The 21,019-nt window shown below is 31.6% G+C and overlaps 2 protein-coding genes across 2 annotated transcripts in view; both read right to left on the bottom strand.

The window, feature by feature from the left end:
- LOC143048243 (superoxide dismutase [Mn], mitochondrial-like) overlaps positions 1-5,483 on the bottom strand; it is a 368,265-nt gene extending 362,782 nt beyond the window's left edge. The window contains exon 1 of the mRNA XM_076221802.1: positions 5,475-5,483. The gene's annotated coding sequence lies outside the window, so the exon portion shown is untranslated. The remainder of the gene's footprint in view (positions 1-5,474) is intronic.
- Positions 1,085-16,848, bottom strand: LOC143048241 (isobutyryl-CoA dehydrogenase, mitochondrial-like). The gene is made up of 11 exons (XM_076221800.1): positions 16,714-16,848; positions 13,183-13,283; positions 11,863-12,032; positions 7,280-7,389; positions 6,638-6,714; positions 5,893-6,030; positions 4,521-4,656; positions 4,180-4,277; positions 3,449-3,601; positions 2,896-2,998; positions 1,085-2,436 (listed from the first exon to the last, which is right to left on the bottom strand). The coding sequence occupies exons 1-11, from the start codon at positions 16,832-16,834 to the stop codon at positions 2,366-2,368; spliced, it is 1,278 nt and encodes a 425-aa protein (XP_076077915.1). The 5' UTR covers positions 16,835-16,848; the 3' UTR covers positions 1,085-2,365.
- Positions 16,849-21,019: the final 4,171 nt, after the last annotated feature.

Raw genomic sequence — 21,019 nt, 5'->3', positions numbered from 1 at the left:
TCATCCAGCCTCAATATATCTTTCCAAATTCAAAACTGTTAAAACATTATACAAAATTATTCCTAATTTCTATTTTGGCAATATAGGAAAGCAAAAAAAAATCACTCCAAACACAAGCACATTGGTCGAAAAGTTGCGAAATAATTTCCGACAGAATGCCTCAATTTCTGTTTGATTAATTAAAATGTTCTTAATTAGTTACTGTTTTACATTTCATAAGTAATGACTGATGTTTTACTAAGAATTATCTAGAGCTTGAAAAATTAATTCAGTCAATTGATAAACACAGTTTTTTTTACCTCTGGTGTTGTACTATTGATTTTAACTGATTTCTCAATGATTTACTGATGTCAACGAAAACAATTTAATCTGAATGCAAACAATTCATTTAAACGGTTTAAACCACAATCAATGTTTTTTTTTCTTCCTTTGATATCCCAAAATGTCAACTTTCCATTTCATAAATTCACTTTTATTCATCTTCATTAGGTTTTCATTTAGTAGAACTTGGTTTTCTTTAAATAGTAACTACTTTGATGTAAATAGCAGAGAGACATCCTCAATTTTATGATATTATGAATTTTTCCATGTTTCGTATCTTAGATTACAGTAAATTCAGATATTATTGTGAGGTTTTTATCAATAAGAATAATGTAACTGACTAGGTATTACAATAAAACACTTGTATTTTGATATTTGATGCATAGATCTGTTTGGAGCATTTCATGATAGTTATCTAATTAGGATTATAATTTAGTACGCCAGACGTGTGTTTCCTCTATATAAGACTCATCAGTGACGCTCATATCAAAATATTTATACAGCCAAACAAGTACAAAGTTGAAGAGCAATGAGGATCCAAAATTCCAAAAAGTTGTGCCAAATACAGCTAAGGTAATCTATGCCTGGGATAAAATCATAATTATTGATCTGTCATTTTCACACATCCGTCACAAAGTGCATTAATAAATACACCCAATAACTTCTGGAATTATTGATGATACAATTTGTAAGGTAATCAAAATTAGTAACCTGAATATTAAGGTGTTGTAGCAGGAAGTAGATCTGCTATAAATAGACAAAATAACAAAAATTCTCGTTTTTATTGCCAGTAAAGAGCAAACTTTTTATAAGTTGTTGTCAAAAATCATGCTACATTTAAAGCTTTCACATATAACCCTTGAAAATTTGAACAAATGAGTGTATAAATATAGTAATGTATAAACTGGTGTACAGCATTTATGTAAAAAAAAATACAAGCAGTATGTTGGGTGAATTTTAATCTTGTTTGTATAAATACATAAACCTAGCAAAATTCATCTTTCAAATTAACTTCAAAATTAATGATAAAAAAATATCTTATGTATAATAGAGTATTTCATTTTCAAATAATAAAAACATAATTCTTTTGACTACTATCAAAGCATTTCAAATAGTAGAAACATGATTAATTCAATATACATTTTATTGTGATAAAATAAATAAACAATGGAAAACCTGGAGCTTTCACTGTATAAACTGGTTTACCATAAAACATCTGTTGATGTTCCACCATTTTCTACATAAGAAAATACCTGTACCAAAGTCAGTTTGATGTGTTTGAGCTTTGGATTTTGCCATTTAATTAGGGACTTTTCGTTTTAAATTTACTCGGAGTTAAGTATATTTGTGATTTTACTTATTATTGATAGACCTCATAGTATTGCTAATATATCAAAATGTATTTTAATTACCAAAAATTGTACATTGTAACTATAGTGCAGAAAAATGTGTACTGCTTTCAATGTTATTACTACAACTGGGTTAATACCACTGATGGTGGCCTGAGGGTATCTCAAGCCCAGTAGGCAGATCTTACTTTTATACTACTAACTAGCATGAAAATACAAATATTGTGTTATTAAAATGTGATGTAACAAAATTTTGGAAACTATTTTAAATTAAGGAACATATCTCTCTCATGCAAAACTGTGAATCCTTGCATATCTTAGGCAATACTTTTTGTCCTTTTTGGTTTATAATCTCATGAGATTTAAATTTTCGAAAATATTATGGCCTTCAGCATCACTGTAGTAGTGCAGAATAATTGGTTCAGTCAATGTATCATTGCTATTTGTCAGTGATTGTTGTATGACATCAAAACACACATCAAATGTTGCAAAAACTTGGGTTTTGTGTCGCAGAATCCCAGATTATGTTGCAGATTGTTCTTTTTCTTAACTTGATTTATTGTTTCACTTCAAAGGTTCAGTTTGTGTTGACACAGTTCAAATGATTTCTTTTCATGCACAAACTTAAATGACTGATGATTGAGGACAGAAGACATTATCACAGATATGAACAGTTCCTACATCTTTTGTTTTCATCATACATATTTTCTTTCTTCATCTGTCAGAATATCTCTTGAAATTAACATTCTCATCACTTCATTGGTACCTATAAAACATCAAATATTATACATTTATTTCCCGTTTTTTAAATCAAAAATGAAAAAGTTAATCCTCAATTCATCAAAGCGAAGATATTGTATGCCAGTGTCAACATCAAATGTTTAAGACATTGTTGCCATATCACTAGCTTTTAACAATTAATTATCAAAATGTTTGGGATTTTTAAAGGGTGAATAGCAAACACTTTCTTGAGATATAGCTATAGGTATGTTCTCTAAATTTAAAAAAAAATAATCTGTTTACAAACTTATAAATAAGGTCACAATTCATAGAAAAAATAACTCAGACACACTATTTCAAAATGAGCATTTACTCTTGTATATGGTATTCAGTAGAGCAGAGAATTTCATTCAAAAGGTCTTTGAGTTGATCATGACAGCCAACAGTATATACCATAATATGTTCTGTAAATGGTCCTATAAAAAGCCTACAGAAAACTAAATACCTTCTAATATTTGATGTACTCTTGTGTCTCTGAGGTATTGTTCTATAGCATAATCTTTAAGGTAGCCATACCCACCATGTAACTGTAAGGCATCGTTACATACCTACAAAACAAATGTATCAACTTACAAAATAATTCATGCCTTAGAAAACAAATATTTCAACTCAAAGCATAATTCAAGAAGAACCATGAAACATGTGTATGTCCAATAGAATCAAATTACAATCAAAGTATATGTGTGTTGATATTCAGATATATTTGGTTTTAAAATTTAATATTTGTACATCAACCTTGTCAATATTTAATTCAGAACCCTAATTAAACCTATCTGTATGTGCCATTGCATAAAATTCATATTGTATGTGGGTTGATATGTGGAGCACATTTTGCATGTTATTCTCATGAAATGTGGACACATAAAATTGACAAATATAAATTAGCACAGAAAGAAAGCAGACTGGAAGAAGGAGACATAAATGTATATTTAAGTTTTAGAAGTTAAAATTGTTTTAAATTAATTTCAAGGTGCTGATTTGAATTATAATTGACTTACTTTTGAACATTCTTCTGTAGCAAAGAACTTTGCCATAGAACATAGAGGGACTTTGTTTGGCCAGTTATTGTCTAATGATATAGCTGCTGTTCTTATGATGTTCCTTGATACTACTAATTTTGTGGCCATCTCTGCTAACTTAAATTGTAAATACTGAAATAAAATAATTTCACTATAAATCTTGAAATATATAAGGTTATTGAATGTTTAAACAATAACTAAGTGATATGATATATTTGCACTTAATTATTGTATACTTATAGATTATTGGTGATCATCTCAACAAGATTGCTTTTCTCACTTGAGCCGGGATGGCGAAAGCGAAAAAGGCAATCGAGTTGAGATGAACAATGATAATCTTTTTATAGCTATTTTACCTATGACGGCGTTGTCAATTTCATGTCAATTTCGTTAGCAATGCCACGTGCATGCGTAGTTTCTAGCGATAATTTTCCATTTAAAGCGAGTAGAATATGAAAATTATCACAAAAAAGATCAAAGGAAAAATGCACAAAATAGCGATAAATTGTAATATTAACAATTCCAATAAATGCAATCTGATTAAAATACTGGTCATGCCTTGCTTATAAGGATATGACAACACTGCATTTTTTTTCTGTTTTAAAGAAATAAAAATTATTTATACACTAAAAATGTAGAATCAGCAATTTTAATCACAACATCTCTATGAATTTCTTATATTGTAAAATATTGCCTTGTATTCATTTTACCTGAAAATTGTCTAATGTTTTTCCAAACTGTTTCCTAACTTTTAAATAATCTCTAGTTAACTGTAGACTGTTTTGTGCAGCTCCTAATGAACATGATCCTGAAATAAGATGAACTGTTATAATACATCATTTTACCCTTTTTATGTATGTTTTTCAGTTGATACTCCATTTTTTCTTCTTATCATCTTATGGAATTTTCATTTCTCACTAAGTTTGGTGCATATATTTGCACTGTTATTTCAGTTTTCAATGAACACACTTTTCCATGGCTAAAATCGTAGTGAATGAAGAACATTAATGAATTTTTAAAAAAGGAAATGAACACTTTCTTCGATACAAACCTACATTAATTCTTCCACCATTCAAACCTCTCATAGCAATTTTAAAGCCATCTCCTAAGTTTCCCACAACATTTGATACAGGCACTTGACAATCTTCAAAGATAACGGATCTAGTTGGTTGGGAGTTCCATCCTAGCTGAAAGAGTGATCGACCCAGTGGTGTAAATAGTTATCAAAGGTAGTAAATCTCAAATATTAACCTTAAACTATGTTTTAGATAATGATGGGGGAAATTTCATTGTATATTTAGAAATTTAAAAAAATGTTAAATTAACAAGTGAAACTGTGAGCTACTGCTCACTGATGATACCCCCGCCGTAAGTGGATAATATTAATTGTGTAAAAATATGCAAGTGTTCGGTAAACAGGAAGTTGTCGAGTGATGAATCTGAAAACGCATCACATGGTATAGCTGACTTATATTAACCCTTAAACCAAATTTCAGAAATCCTTGTTTTGTAGTTCCCGAGAAAAATGTGATGAAAAATTTTCAACTTGGCTATCATGTGTAAAATCAAACAAGTGTTCGGTTAACAGGAAGTTGTTGAGTGATGAATCTGAAAACGCATCACACTGTATAGCTGACTTATATCAAGCCTGAAACCAAATTTCAGAAATCCTAGTAGTGTAGTTCCTGAGAAAAATGTGACGAAAAATATTCATGGGACGGACGGACTGACGGAAGGACAGACAGAGGTAAAACAGTATACCCCCCTTTTTTTGAAAGTGGGGGTATAATTAACCACTATTGACATCTATGTTCTTTTATCTTTTTGTGCCATTGGTTTGCTTACTTATTAGCTTATATCCCCATTAGGGAATTCAAGATTCAATTGCAAAGCTATGCTTACTCAGTGGTCAAAAGTTCTAACTATTTTATATACAGATCTATGATGACCTCTATATGTAGATATGGTAGCATTTATAGTTTAAAGATATTATGAAAATGTGTCTCAAATACTGAAATATGTTTTTGCAATGTTTTTTTTTTGTATCGATTATCTACATTGAAATTAGCAAACAATGAAATATTTCCTTCTTCAAATCGTTTATTCAAAATTATTACATTGGTTGCAATGAATTACATTGATTTCCCAGTTAAATAAAAACCAATAATTTCACATGTGAAATAAACGTGGTTATTTCACTCTCTGACGTCATACAACAATAGGCGTTGTCAAGACGTCGATAACGTCGGATCAAAACAAATTGTCAATGCGTAGGAAAAAGATATAGTTCCTTACATTTTCCACATTAATTTCATATTTACTCGTTTAATCCATGCGTCGTTCGGTCACGCGTTGTCTTATTTTTGATATTCAAATACGGCGATTAGTTATACTATAAATCATTAAATAATGTTTTTTTATACCTTTTTCTCCTTTTGGCCAAATGCCAGCCCTGGTGATTCTTTATCAACCAGCATACATGTGATACCTTTGGGTCCAGCCTCACCTGTCCTACACATGACAACATACACATCTGTGTCCCCTCCTCCACTTATAAATACCTGGAAAATAGAGGTTTTCAGCTTTAACCTGTATTTAATAAAAAAAAATATAGCTTAGACAGACACCTTCGAGATGATATTTTAAGCAGCAAGTAAGAATTCATTGAAATAAGTAAATAAAAAACTTCTACTGTTTCGGACATTACAATAACCAAGAAGCTTAAGAATATTTTTACTTTTATTACCGAATGACTGTAATATTTGCACCACATTTTTTATGTTATTTCGGATAGACAGAAAAAATATTAAAGTCATTTCTTATAATTTAATTCTTAATTCCATTGTTAACATGAGTAAACCATGAAAAAACATTGATGACGTCAAGGTCTATGGGCTGATTTACAAAACAAAGTCAGCCAATCAGAAAACATGTTACATTCAAAATTAAATTATTAGCTGATGAATGACTGTTATTACATTGGTTGCATTGAACCATGATTTCTCAGTGAAATAAAAACCAATAATTTAACATATGAAATAAATCTGATAATAATGTTCACTCCTCTGATGGCCACTTGTTGGAATATATTTAGATATTTTAATTCTCAAATTAGTACATCTATAACTGTCAACAACCCTTTGTATTTGTATGATTTTTATGCCTTACCTTTGTACCATTCAGTACATAATTGTCTCCCTGTAACTTTGCAGAAGTCTTAATATTACCAGCATCACTACCATTATCTAAAAAGAAAATTAATTAAAATGTGTAACTTTTACTTTAATATTGGTGTTAGTGCAGGCCTCAAGAGACAATTTTCAAATTTGTGCACTTTTCCGTCAATTCCCTACCTATTTCACAATGCTTATATAATTACATCGGAGTAACTATTTGATTGATTGATGACATTGTGTGTGACTCATTCTACAACACAAAATTTGAGATGGGTGTATATATATGAGTTTGTTAACAAGGGTGTTTCTGTAGGGTAATTTTCTTTTAACATGATGCTATGACTTGAATGGAAAAAATTTCAATCTGAAATGGCCCAAACCCCAAAACTCATCTAGCTACAGAAAGGATGAAAAAATTTATCTTATCATATCCACACATCTTAAATGTTTAACCCTAGCCAGTAGGGATATATCTGAAATTCAATCGGCTGTCAAAATGGAAAATTAGGTCCTGAATCATGATTGCTGAATCAATTATTTACCTAGGTTCTATATAAAAATCCATACTGTGACTGGTATATACATTTATATCAACATTCAATATGATAAAGAAACAAGCCATTAAAGTACATACCTGGTTCTGTTAAACAATATGATGCTAATTTCTCCATGCCAGCTAGCTGTGGTATCCATCTTTGTCTCAAATCATCATTGGCAAACTCATCAATCATCCATGCACACATACTGCAAACAAATAACAAGTATAACAGAAAAGAACTGATAATGTGTTTTAAGTCATCACATAAAATCCCTGCACTCCCTAAAAAAAGCTTCATTTCGGGCCTTTTATAACTGACTATGTGGTATGGGCTCTGCTCATTGTTGAAGGCCTTACAGTGACCTATAGTTGTTTATTTCTGTGTCATTTTGGTCTCGTGTGGAGATTTGTCTCATTGGCAATCATACCACTTCTTCTTTTTTTATATATTCTAAGGATGGTTTGACTTTGTTAAACAAATTTGTAAAATATAAACACTAAGAAGATGACCAACTATGTAAAGAAGAAAATGAAAGAAAAACAATTCTGAGGACAGTATTCGTGAATAATACCAGTCAATAACACATGACAAACTAACAACGAAAATATATTTAAAACAACAAACATCTAAAACAAAATCTTTGAGAAATATTGCACACCAAATCGCAAAAGAAATGAGATTTACAGGAAGGTGCAATTTTAAAAAAGAAAATATGGATCATAATGATGTTATAAAAAATACTGAAGTTTCACCTTTTGAACTGCCATATAAGATTTTATATCACTAATATTTTGAAACATGCAACAATGATGACTACTAAATTGCAATAAGCTTATTCTTTTCCACTTTAAAACTGGTATTCATTGTTTCTCAGCTTAGCATGCCAGTTAGAATGAAAAGGAGAGAGATTTGTTGGTTAAAGTTCACACAGTGTAGACTATAAATATAATCTGAGCACAATTTCAAAACCTTTTATAAACTACTACAAATGCTATAACATTTTATTCTTTGTCATAGTTAAAAATAACAAGAACTGTGTGCTTAGTAACTGCTCACTAATGATATCCTCGCTTTCAGAATTGGGTAAACAGGAAGTTGAAATCAAAGAGTAGAATGCTCTGAGGGATACGAATGCCATATAGTTTTCATTGACACATGTATAGCAGTTCTGCTAACTTTTCATTAAGCAAATTCGTGAGATTTGGACAAAATTGAAAAGATCAAAGAGGAAAAAAAATAGATCCAAGGATACTGCTGCAAAAAAGCATGAACATGCGTGAGTCTCACACATTTATGGCAGCCCTGGCCTTGATAGTCCAAATAATTAGGGTGACGTCTTGAAAGGCTATTACATTTTTTTTCTTTGACGCCTTACTTCGATGATATCTTATAAAAAATATTATTTATGATATCTTATATATTATAAGAACTATTATTAGAGATATTGTATATAAATTATAAGATATTTCACATTATTTTCTTAATATGATATCCAATAAATTATACATTGTATAAGATATCTTATGAAAAACATATTTGTAAGATTTTTCATATTCTTTAAGATATCTTATATATTATGAGATAATTTGAAATTCGAATAAATAGCTAAACGGCTTGCCTTAGGTTTATGTTAGCTGATACCTGTGGTATATTTGTTTTTGTAATAGGCTTTGTTTACCAAAGTTAAGATGACAGTGCATCATATGCAATGATATTCATGTATTACAACTTCCCTGGTCTGAATCCAAACATTTCTTCAATCAGTGTACAGGTGAAATTAACTTAATATTCATTTTCCGTTTTTACAGGAAAATGATATTATTTCGTCTTAGATTGTATGCATAAAAATTAAAATTCCCAATTGGGATAAAATTCCCAATTAGATATTCAAGGGACCCATTTGAAAACACCTGGAATCATCCCTGTTGCATGTCATTACTCTCCCCAAATCAAAGTGTGGTAAGCGCTGAAGGCAGTTTACCAAAAACCAAGGGAAACGAAATTATGAAAACTGTGGCAATGTTGCTTCAACATTAAACATTCATATATAGTACATTTATGTTTATCTAAGGAATTAATTATTAAGGCAAATAATTTATATGTTATCAAGGTTTCAAAAGCAATGCATATATCAATGTATATTTTCTATGGTGAGTCTGCAGTGGTAGAAGTTCGCAATGATTGCAGTTGTTCTACTTGGTAGTTAACGTTTGTTTTAGTTGACTGCTAGTAGTAAAAGTTGACTTAGTATGAACATGTAATAGTATGAATGGACTGGTTTCCCTGGAAAGAAAACTGAGTTTGTGTTCTATAGTACAACAGTAATGAGACACAAATCAGACAAATGTTCACTACTACAGGGATCAAAGGTGAGGTCTGACTGACCTACCAATAGTAAATTTAAATGATTTTTTATTTTGTCCCATACATGAATATATATGGTTTAGGGGTGGGGATCTTGACGTTTTTCAAGTTCTTAAGCAGGAAGGGATAGGGTGACCCTAGGGACTTCCCCTATATTTCATTTCATTTGTTATTTTGTCCCATACATGAGTATATATGGTTTAGGAGTGAGGATCTTGACCTTTCCAAGTTCTCAAACAGGAGGGAATACGGTGACCCCAGGGACTCCCCCTATATTTCATTTGAATTGTTATATTGTCCCATACATGAATATATATGGTTTAGGGGTGGGGATCTAAACGGTTTTCAAATTTTCAAACAGGAGGGGGTAGGATGACCCCCAGTGACTCCCCCTATATTTCATTTGAATTGTTATATTGTCCCATACATGAATATATATGGTTTAGGGGTGGGGATCTAAAAGGTTATCAAATTTTCAAACAGGAGGGGGTAGGATGACCCCAGTGACTCCCCCTATATTTCATCTAATTAGTTATATTGGCCCATACATGAATATATATTGTTATGGTGTGGTGATCTTAACCGTTTTCAAGTTCTCAAACAGGAGAGGTGGACCACAGGGACTTCCCCTATATTTTATTTGATTTATTATATTGTCCCATACATGAGTATATATGGTTTAGGGGTGAGGATCTTGACCATTTCCAAGTTCTCAAACAGGAGGTGTAAGGTGACTCCAGGGACTCCCCCTATATTTCATCTGATTTGTTATACTGTCCCATACATGACTATATATGGTTTAGGGGTTCGGGACTTCGGGATCTCAACCGTTTTCAAAGTTCTCAAACATGGGGGGGGGTTGACTCTAGGGACTCCACCTATATTTTATTTGAATTATTATATTTTCCTATACTTGAATATATGGTTTAGGGTGGGGATCTCGACCGTTTCCAAGTTATCAAACAGGAGGGGGTAGAGGGGCCTAAAGGACGCCACCTGTATATCATATAATTTGCTTACATGCAGGTATTATACAATATAGTTGCATTATTAGTGAAAATAAAGTAAGAAACTGCCAGCTTCTTTAATTGACCCTTCAAAATTGAGAAAAAAAATACCCCTTCAAAATTGCAGTAATATGTTTACACTTTAAAAGCATCTCAAATGCATTATCATCATTTATCATTGATAAAGAAAATTTATACTGTGACTATGAACATATATATTGTTACATATACTGTTCCCAGCTGTCACATTGTATTGGATTTTGACATTAAAATTTGTCACAAAGTATTTTTGAGTGTCTGTATAAATATTTTCTGATTTTTCTTTCTTTTACAATGTACATATTACTTTTGGTTTTCAATTTTAGTGTTTATATTCATTTACCATGCATAGATGTATTTTGTCACCTGCCTGGATTTTTTTGTAGTTGATCGCCAAAACCCAGAATTATCCGTATCCCCTTCCAGAAACGGATCCAATATTGTAAAGTTTTATCTTCATGGCAGCCATTGTTATTGCGTTTACAATGTTGTTTTTACTTGAATTTACACATTATTTGTCGGCGATTTTCTGTATAAAGCTAGTGGTTGAACAAAATGAACATAGCAGTCATGAATTATAATGATGAAAATAAGTTTTGAGATCGTTTATTTGGAGACTTTGGTGAAAAGGTTTGCAAAGTTATTTCTTATTTTCTTTCAAGTGGAAGGTGACTCCATCAGGCGTAGCTAGAAACCATTGTCTAAGTTGAATTTCCACATGCAAAAGTGGAAGGTTGAAGGTTGACCACTGCTAATTTGCACCCCTGCCTCCAAATTGAAAAGATACGAAAATTTCGTCTTCTAATTTCGAAATTGCTGCCAACAGCATGAACAGTTGAACTTATATAATAGACTATATATAGCTACTGACGTAGTTGTACAAACAATATTCCTACAACTTTTGCCATTTGGGAAATCTAAACTACTTGTCTTAAGAGATTTTCGGCGATTAAATATTTCATATAATTGTTCTTTGACATCTTAGCCAAAAGCACAGGTCATTATAAACTATACACAGATTCCTAATGAGCACTACTTCCTATTTGTAACTTCAAAACTTTGGGTGATTCGTGATCATTTAAGTTTTTTTTCAGGTCATATTTTTTGTAATCCAGAATAAAAAGCTTTAAAAAAGTATTCAATTAGTTATATATAACATAGTAGCCAGCTAGATAATAACAATGGAATGTATTTCAGCATTTATTGGGTAGAACACAAATCTAGGGTGCTCACATAATGCAGCTTAACTGCATAAAAAGCACACTTACTTATGTATACTGATGAAGGCTGTTGTACTTGTACAACCCTGAGATAAAGCTTCAAATATTAGTGATGAATCCAGGCGTGACAAGCCAGTACCACCACAGTCCTCCCTACAATAAGCAGCACCAAATCCAAGTTGACCTGCTTTCTTCAGGACATCTTTTGGGAATATTTCCTATAAAAATAAAGACAGTGACATTTTCCTCTCACAATCCTACACAAAGTTAACAAACTTGTGTTCTATTCTCTTATAATTGAAAAAGTCACCTGTGAATCACTGCATGATATATAAGATCTCATATAGTTTCATACATTTGTAACTTTACATTAGTAATAGTATTTTACAAAATATTTGATGTCAATATATATTTTATATTATATCTATAAATATTTCTTAAATTAAGGAAATGTATAAAATACACATGCTTGTAAAAGTGGATGACCAAATCTGAAATTTTGGTTAAACATAATTATTACACAAATTTTCTGTTACAACTTTGTTCTTTGGCTAACATTTACAGTAAAATCCACAACTAGCATGTCTATCAATATGCCATATTGAAAAAATCTTTGATTAATACAACAAAACAATGCCTACATGAACCTCAAAACATTATTTAAATGACATATATCATGTATAGTATCAAAATCTAAAAAGTGCATGTAAAGTAAACCCTTCAGTTTGAAAGTTTTCATTTGTATGTTATGTCATGATGTTTGTGATGCAAATCATTCCTGAAGTTTTGCTGAATTTTATTTTTATCTTTAATTTCTACATTTCTTCCAGCTCTGCAGTACTCAATGATACTGTTTTCAAAAGCATTACAATAAGAATAACAGTATTATAGTTGAACATGTTGAAGAATTCCCACTGTCATTTGTAATTTTTAAAATGCAGGGGATAAAACTGTTATACATCTTAATATACAATTTATACACTGCAGCTGTGCTATTTGAGCAGTCAAATTGCATTGACCATATATTCATATGTGATATATACAGTCACTGACCTTATATCACCTTTTTTATGACATTGACAATTCATTTCCATAGTTTTATTTATGACATCAATAAAACAGAGGATCGCAGAAATTTACGTCTCCCACTCAAAATAAAAAAATGAGGGTTTTACCCTTAACAATGCTAAATAATTCATTTAGAACAGTTATAAGAGTTGCAGTATATAAAGAATAATCGTACATTGTCTCGCAATATAAATGTTTTTTGAACTCGGCTTGAAGCAGGTAGAAATGCATGGCACAGCTACTTGTTCTACCTATTTTCAAGCCTTGTACAAATAACATTGATATTCTATAAATACATACCTGCTGATCCCACTGTGCCATGTTAGGAAATAATTCATTCTTAGCAAAATCTGTTGCCAACTGCTGAATTTGTATTTGTTCTTCTGATAAACCAATTGACGCTGCAAAAATGTATGTTAGTTAGATTATAAATGCTAAAAATATGGTACCTATAGTTAGTAGTCTACTCTAAGGACTTAATTGTCCATGTGCACAGTTTTTTTAAACTTGCATTTAATGAAGTTAATTGAATTGGCCTTTCAGGATACCTGTGTAATTGTACATGTTGTAAATGTAAGGTTCAATATGTTTCTTTTCTAATCATAAGTTACTTTTAATAAGCAAGTAGGACATATTTTGAGCAAACTAGTTCTTACGCATAGCTTATACTTTGTCAATAAATAAATATTTGTGTAATTTTGTTATCAAACAAAAGCTTAAAGATTTAGGATCATTGTACTGTACATGCTGTAGAACCAGTATTGATTTGATTTTGATTTTTGGTGTTTTAATGCCTCTTTTAAGCACCACAATTAGGCTATTATGTGGCGGCCAGTAATGAAAGTTTCTCTTGAACATGTTGAATGATTAAAATTTCTAATGCACTCTGTCTGCACTTAACATCATTTGATATGTTACAATAAGTAAGTAAGTTATTGCATAGGGCATGTAGAGTTTATAAACAGACAAAAATATAATATTGCAATATCCAATGAAAGACACTCTCCAACATTAGATGATGTGAACATAGAATTCATCATGACAAAAATCTCTGTTTTGTTGATTTTGTATTACTGATCATTATGATCATTTAGCCTCACTGGACACAAATTATGAATGATTTTTGAACTGTGATTAAAGGAGATGTAACATGATTTTTTTTTGATTTTTTTTTTGGTAAATAAATATTTATATATACATGATTACCCCCCAAAAAACATCGAAAGATATATATTTATCGTTTAAATGGATAAATTATGAATTCAAATGTATCTATCTGTCGACCTATTAATTATGCATATTTTAATCCCGGAAGTCACTCAGAACGAGGCCGTGACGTCAGTGGTTACATCAATCATATTTGACTGACAGGTGTATAGGCATAATTAGCGCAATTTCATTTTTCGAATATCTTTTAAAAAAAACCACATGACAGTGATTAAAAATGGTTCTGTGTGCTGCCAGTGGATGCAACAATAGGCATAAGGACATTTGTTATGTAGAAGTACTTTTCTTGAATTGTTTATACCAAAGAATTCAAGATGTATGAAGGTTTTCCATTTTGAATCATATCTCACATAATTTTTTACATTAGGATACTTTAGTAAGATTTGCGTGACCTCATTTTACAGGTCAAGAGGGCCACATATGGACGCAATTCCGAACAGCACTACATGTATATCCATATATCTTGCCGAAGAAATCAATGACAACAGTCTAGATTGATAAAGCATACATTAATCTTTATCTCAAACACATTTTCATAGGAAAATAAGATGCACAAGTTTGTATTTTACTTCAATTACTTCAGCAGTGGTTGCAGATGAAATGTCTGTCATGTGTAAAGGAAAGATTTCTGATTTTTTTTGTTTTTGTGTAAGTTCCTCCTTTTAAGGAGCACTAAATTCAAGTATGTCCATTTCGGTGGTGAACTTTACAGAACTTATCATTCATTTATGAATTTTTTTATACAGGTCAACATTTCTTTCAGAGTTCTCTGGACTTTTCAATAAAATTAACATATTTTCTTTTGACAATAAATAGGGTCACAGGAGTCTAAAAAACATCAATTGTGGGGTTATTTGGGCAAGATAAAAGGCATTGCGCATATGAACAGAATTGGGAGATATTTTTCTTTCTATATAATAACAAAAGAAGACAATATGCACTTACCTTCATGTTTTGTTTTATATAACTTGCAGGGCAGATTGCCGTTCTTACAATATTTTCAGAATGATTTTGTCATCGTCATCGACATTCAACAAGTGCACATAAATAGACCACTTTCGAGTTCATCTGTCACAGGAAAAAACTTGTCAATTATACGCGCCTTTATGACGTCATTTACCAGATAGAGGGGGTGGTATCCCTGCACTATTAACGTTCATCAAGCGTCTTAGTGATGGTCATTGTGCAGGATAAACTAGAAATAATTGTTGTTCTGTAGGTACTTAAATTATGACAATTCTCTAATGACAGCAGTGCTGATTGTCAATTTTGAGAATTCAATTTGCCGAATAATTCGTACAATATAGAATTATAGTTTTCCAACCACTCGAATAATTCGTACAATATAGAATTATACATTTATAGTTTTCCAACCACTCAAATAATTCGTACAATATAGAATTATAGTTTTCCAACCACTCACTCGACATTGGAATGGAAGTGATGACGCCCCTTAACGCACAAATGAGGTTCACTAAAACCAGAGTTTTTGATGGAAATGCATCGAACTCGAAAGTTGTCTATATATACATGTAACGTAAGGGTACCCAAATTGCACCGAGTACCCAAATTGCACCTATTTAGAAAAAAATAGCAACAAAAATCTTACAAGATTTCCTAGAGACTAAACAATTTGTATTTTTATGATTTGATACTATGCACGTCTTTCAACATAGGTAAACATATTTAGATATACACAAAACGTTCATAGTTTTTATCAACAGATGGACTGTTTACTGAAAAAGCAAAATGTACGAAAACGTCACCATGCGACGTCATCAAAACGTCATCTTTTTAAAATTAGCAAATACAAAATAGTATAAGTATCCATTTCGTAAAATATGAAGAGTAAGCATGGAAAAATATCCAATTGTTCAAAATATTTGAAGAAATTAAACAAAAGCCCGGTTATTACACTTTTGACGATGTGAATCTAAGCATGGATGCAATTTGGGTACTCCTCATTACAGAATCATGGATAGTTTGGAGGTTGATTCAAACCCATTTTTCAATGACTCAATATGGATTAAAATGTAAATTGGTGTACCTATACAATCAAGAAAGATAGGGCTACAAAATAAACACAGTATAGACATTTTTTTCTTGATCATAAAAAATTGTAGGTGAAAAAACTGTCAAAATAGGTGCAATTTGGGTACCGTCACGTTATAGATTGTCTTATTTTGAAAACAATGGAATTTTAATAGGGTTTTTATTTATTAAAACATTTATTGATAAATATAAATAAATATGATCTCAGAGGACAAACATTGGAAATCGTTCGTAATTGTGTCCAGTGGTAATGCGTCCTGTGGGGCTAGTCTGTTTTACTCTGTTTAGTTACAGATTAATTTATGGACATTAGGGGTTACATCACAGTTTTTTCACACGTCTGTTAGGTTACCCGGCATAAGTCCAAAAACCTGTATCTGTTAACGATAAAAAATGACATGAATGATCCGACTTGAAACTAAAATAGATGCATCAAATCAAAACACAAGGAACAGACGAAAAAGATATTGTGTAACTGTCACAGTCAGACTGAAATAACTTGGTCATCATACATTTTTAAGTAGATATCGCTTGATGGCATGACATGCTTACGGTCAATACAGCTTCCATTGACCCATATATCTCCAATACTCCTTCTAATGGCTGTTAAGTCTTTACTTCTTTTATGAAATATCAACGAAAGTTTTGTGACCTTCTTGAGAGCAGATGCCATTTTTCAATTTTTACCTCCACACAAAAGAGCGGTGAACGGTGTGCGTAAAAAATATCCTAGTCGGAACCTTTTTTGGACATAGATATAGAAATCTTTATTTTGATTCGGCATTGGATATAAAACATACACATACAAGGATATATTACAATAAAAAAAGAAACCAGTCAACTATGACTATCCTTCATGGTCAAACTAAGATTTAACTCGAACTAATAGCAACAGAAAATGTTTTAGTTCTAATCTATAGCATTATGCCCTTTATATACACAGAAAAAAGTCCCATAAAATCTAACTCGAGGAAAACTCAAAATCAGCATTTTTAATTCCCTATGGAAATTAACATTGAAAGGGGAGATAACTCTTGCAAAAATTAGTCTTTTTTTGGTCAGTTTTTGGTTGTTTTTCTTGAAATTTGTGTCAAGTATGATATTTTGATGGGGTTATAAGTTTGTATTTGACTAAATTATATAATTTCCTGCTCATGAAATGTACAAAACCGAAGTGTTATGGGTAGTTTTATTTTTTTCGTGCATTTTTCATTAAAGTAATTGCAAATTTTAAGCTTTGTGATCATTTTGAAAAATTAATGTGAAAATTTGGTATTGGTTATATCTATATATTATATTTTTTCAGCAACTTACTTATCCAAAGAAACTTTAAACCACAAAAAGAAGAATGCAGACATGCTTAATTATTTTATTAAATTTGAGATTCTTTACCTTGACATGTTGAAAATTCAATAAATGGTCAACTAATTAATTCCTGAATCTAGATTATAGCTTGACCAAAGATATGAAAACATCTTCAGATTTGTTTCTTATTCTCTAAAGACCGCTAAAAAATCAAGAATCAATACATTCTGATGTCAATAGAAGTGGTAAAGTTATAATTTTGTATCAATTTTTATTGATATTTCTGCCTTTTTAGCAAGAGTTATCTCCCTTTTCAATGCAATTTAAAATGGTGATTTTTTTTAGTCTTCCTCCAGTGAGATTTTATGGGACTTTTTTCTGTGTATATTTGGGGTATAATGCTAAAGGTTAAAACTTTAAAATCTTCTGTTGCAAATACTTTCGGTTTAGGATCAAATTTATGCTAGATTGACTGGACTATATGTACAGTATTTATGATTCAATCAAATGACAACATTTGTTTTACTGTATAATTTCTATCGAGAGTATATCTGCGACTATTGTTTACTTTCAAATTTTCAAAAGTATCACCTCCTCCAATATATCTTAAATTGTGAGATACCTAACAATGAGTATAGAATATGAATGATGCTTAAATTTAGATACAGTATGTTTGTAAATATCGTTATGTTTGTCTTGGTAACAATCGAATATCTAGATTTTACACCAATAATATTATTAGATTTTTTAGTACAAACATAAACAGCTGTAAAATAAATGGCATACACGTGACTGTCATTAGACTACTGGTATACTGATGCCTACCTAAGGGAAAATAACATTTAATATGTGGTTCCAATAACATCTCAAAATGTAAGAGTTGGCTGGTAGGGGTCTTTTTTATTTAACATTAAACCTACGAGAGCTACATTCTAACTTAAACAGTACTTTAAAAAATGACAAAAAAATCTTTAGGTTGGCTATTATTAAGACAAAATAGTAGGGTAGGTCACTGTAGGGTAACTGAAACCACACATATATTTTTATTTGGCATAAGCTTGAGGACGTACAGCTCTTGTGTCTGGACCCTCACAACAAAAATCGAACCAATTAAATTGAGATAGTCCAACAAAGATCTGCCCGCTTGACTTGTAATATATACAACAATACCAGCTGAGTCTCAAATATGCTCGAACACCTATAATGGCCTGCATTACAATTAAGAAGAATACAAACAATAAAAATTGAGAAAGAAAATGGTGAATGTGTCAAAGCGACAACAACCCGACCACAGAGCAGACAACAGCCGAAGGCTACCAATGGGTCTTCAATGTAGCGAGAATTCCCTCACCCGTAGGTGTCCTTCAGCTGGCCCCTAAAAAATATGGATACTAGTACAGTGATAATGGACGTCATACCGGTAAACTCTGAATTATACACAAAAACTAAAATTAAAAATCATACAAGACTAACAAAGGCCAGAGGGTCCTGACTTGGGACAGGCGCAAAATTGCGGCGGGGTAAAACATGTTTATGAGATCTCAACCCTCCCCCTTTACCTCTAGCCAATGTAGAAAAGTAAACGCATAACAATACGCACATTAAAATTCATGTCATGCAAGAGAAGTCCGAGTCCGATGTCAAAAGATCATGTACCAAAGAAAATGAATAAAATGACAATAATACAAAAATAACAACAGACTACTAGCATTTAACTGACATGCCAGCTCCAGACCTCAATTAAACTGATTGAAAGACTATGAAAAAAGAAGATGTGGTATGATTGCCAATGAGACAACTGTCCACAAGAGACCAAAATGACACAGACATTAACAACTATTATAGGTCACCGTACGGTCTTCAACAATGAGCAAAGCCCATACCGCATAGTCAGCTATAAAAGGTCCCGGCATGACAATGTAAAACATTTCAACGAGAAAACTAACGGCCTTATTTGTATAAAAAATTAACGAAAAATAAATATGTAACAAAAACAAACGACAACCACTGAATTACAGGCTCCTGACTTGGGACAGGCAATAACATAAATAATGTGGCGGGGTTAAACATGTAAGCGGGATCCCAACCCTCCCCTAACCTGGGACAGTGGTATAACAGTACAACATAAGAACGAACTATAAAAATCAGTTGAAAAAGGCTTAACTCATGAGATGGACAAAAATACAAGTGGAAGTGGCCGGGTACTATACATCCCGACAACAAAAAGACGCTAGGAACAGTACTCGCAGTTATCTGACGGCTAGTTCAAAGCAACTAACAACTAATAAAAAAAATCATGTATCTAAGACTAAACTATCAACCTGTACACATCCAACATCCAATGGATTTAGTGTAAAGACGTCATAAACAGTCAAGAGAAAAACATGACCTTGTGTAATGCCAATTTGCAGGTATCGACAGATTGTAGATCCATGAATGTGTATATGTATATGTATATAAAATACCAGTAATATTTAGTTTGCTTTTAATTTACTGATAACAAAACAATATTTGTTTTCTATAAAATTTACACCAACTTTTAGCAATATGACATAAAGATCGCCTTATTACACCTGCAGACTGCAGAAGAAACATAAACATGTCATTCACTATACAAGCAAATTCAAACCAATAAAGATTCCTATAAATTCCCATTTTATTCACAATAGTACAATGGAACCTACTAAAAAAATCAACAATCCTTCACACAACAGATGACGACTTAAAGCGGCAGATTTTCAAGTCTATCTGCTTGTTCACCAATATTGTGAACACTGCATTCCATGTAAGCAGTTTTACCAAGAAATATACATAAGATAACATTCCACAAAACTTTTAGATCATTGATATATATTAGTATATTTCATTTTTTTTACGTACTCTTTCCAGCTGTTTTGATTCGAGTGTCGCTGGTAAGTATTTTGTGGACGAAACGCGTGACTGGCGTACACCATAATAAGTCTGGTGTCTTTGCTGATAAATTTTCATTGCAACATGAGTAACACGTATGGTGGTTGTCACTAATGGAACAGGAACCATAAAATTGAGAATGCAAATAGGGAATGTGTCAAAGAGACAGCAACCCTATCAAAAAGCAGATAACATACCGGATTCAATGGGATTCGTGTTGATCAATCTTTAGTTTTCTATGTAGTGGAGTGAGTATTTTCGTCCAATTCATTTTGACATGGTATTGTCTGCTTACATTCGACATATGAGTTTTTATTGCCTTTTTGTCATTTTTCACTCATATTATTTCTACTTCATGAGAAAATGTTAAATTGGTTACAAACTGTTTTATAAAGAAATTTAACTTGTGCTTGCACATGGAAAGAATCGATAGTAATGCAAATCGTACTAGCAAAGGAAAGAACAACGAATGCATGGTTGACTGAATGCAGTAAATTAATTTAATTAGTTTGGGTAGTCCTCAGTAGAAATAAATTTGAAATTATTTTTGTCAGTACTCTTCCAACCTGTTTTCTTTAGTAATTCAAGAGATAAGTCCAAATTATAAAAACAACACGAAACATACAGTTTTTTTTATATTATA

Source organism: Mytilus galloprovincialis, chromosome 10, assembly GCF_965363235.1.
Source record: "Mytilus galloprovincialis chromosome 10, xbMytGall1.hap1.1, whole genome shotgun sequence".
Taxonomy (NCBI): domain Eukaryota; kingdom Metazoa; phylum Mollusca; class Bivalvia; order Mytilida; family Mytilidae; genus Mytilus; species Mytilus galloprovincialis.
Note: the sequence above shows the minus strand (reverse complement) of the source record. Positions and strands in the feature narration are given on the sequence as shown.

Excerpts from the sequence above, each read along its gene's own strand:
- LOC143048241 (XM_076221800.1), bottom strand. The coding sequence starts at position 16,834 with ATGGCATCTGCTCTCAAGAAGGTCACAAAACTTTCGTTGATATTTCAT. Across the intron at positions 6,715-7,279 it reads ATATTGTTTAACAGAACCAG|ATAATGGTAGTGATGCTGGT; the intron begins GTATGTACTTTA and ends TTTTCTTTTTAG. Across the intron at positions 3,602-4,179 it reads AAACATTAGACAATTTTCAG|TATTTACAATTTAAGTTAGC; the intron begins GTAAAATGAATA and ends ATTTTATTTCAG.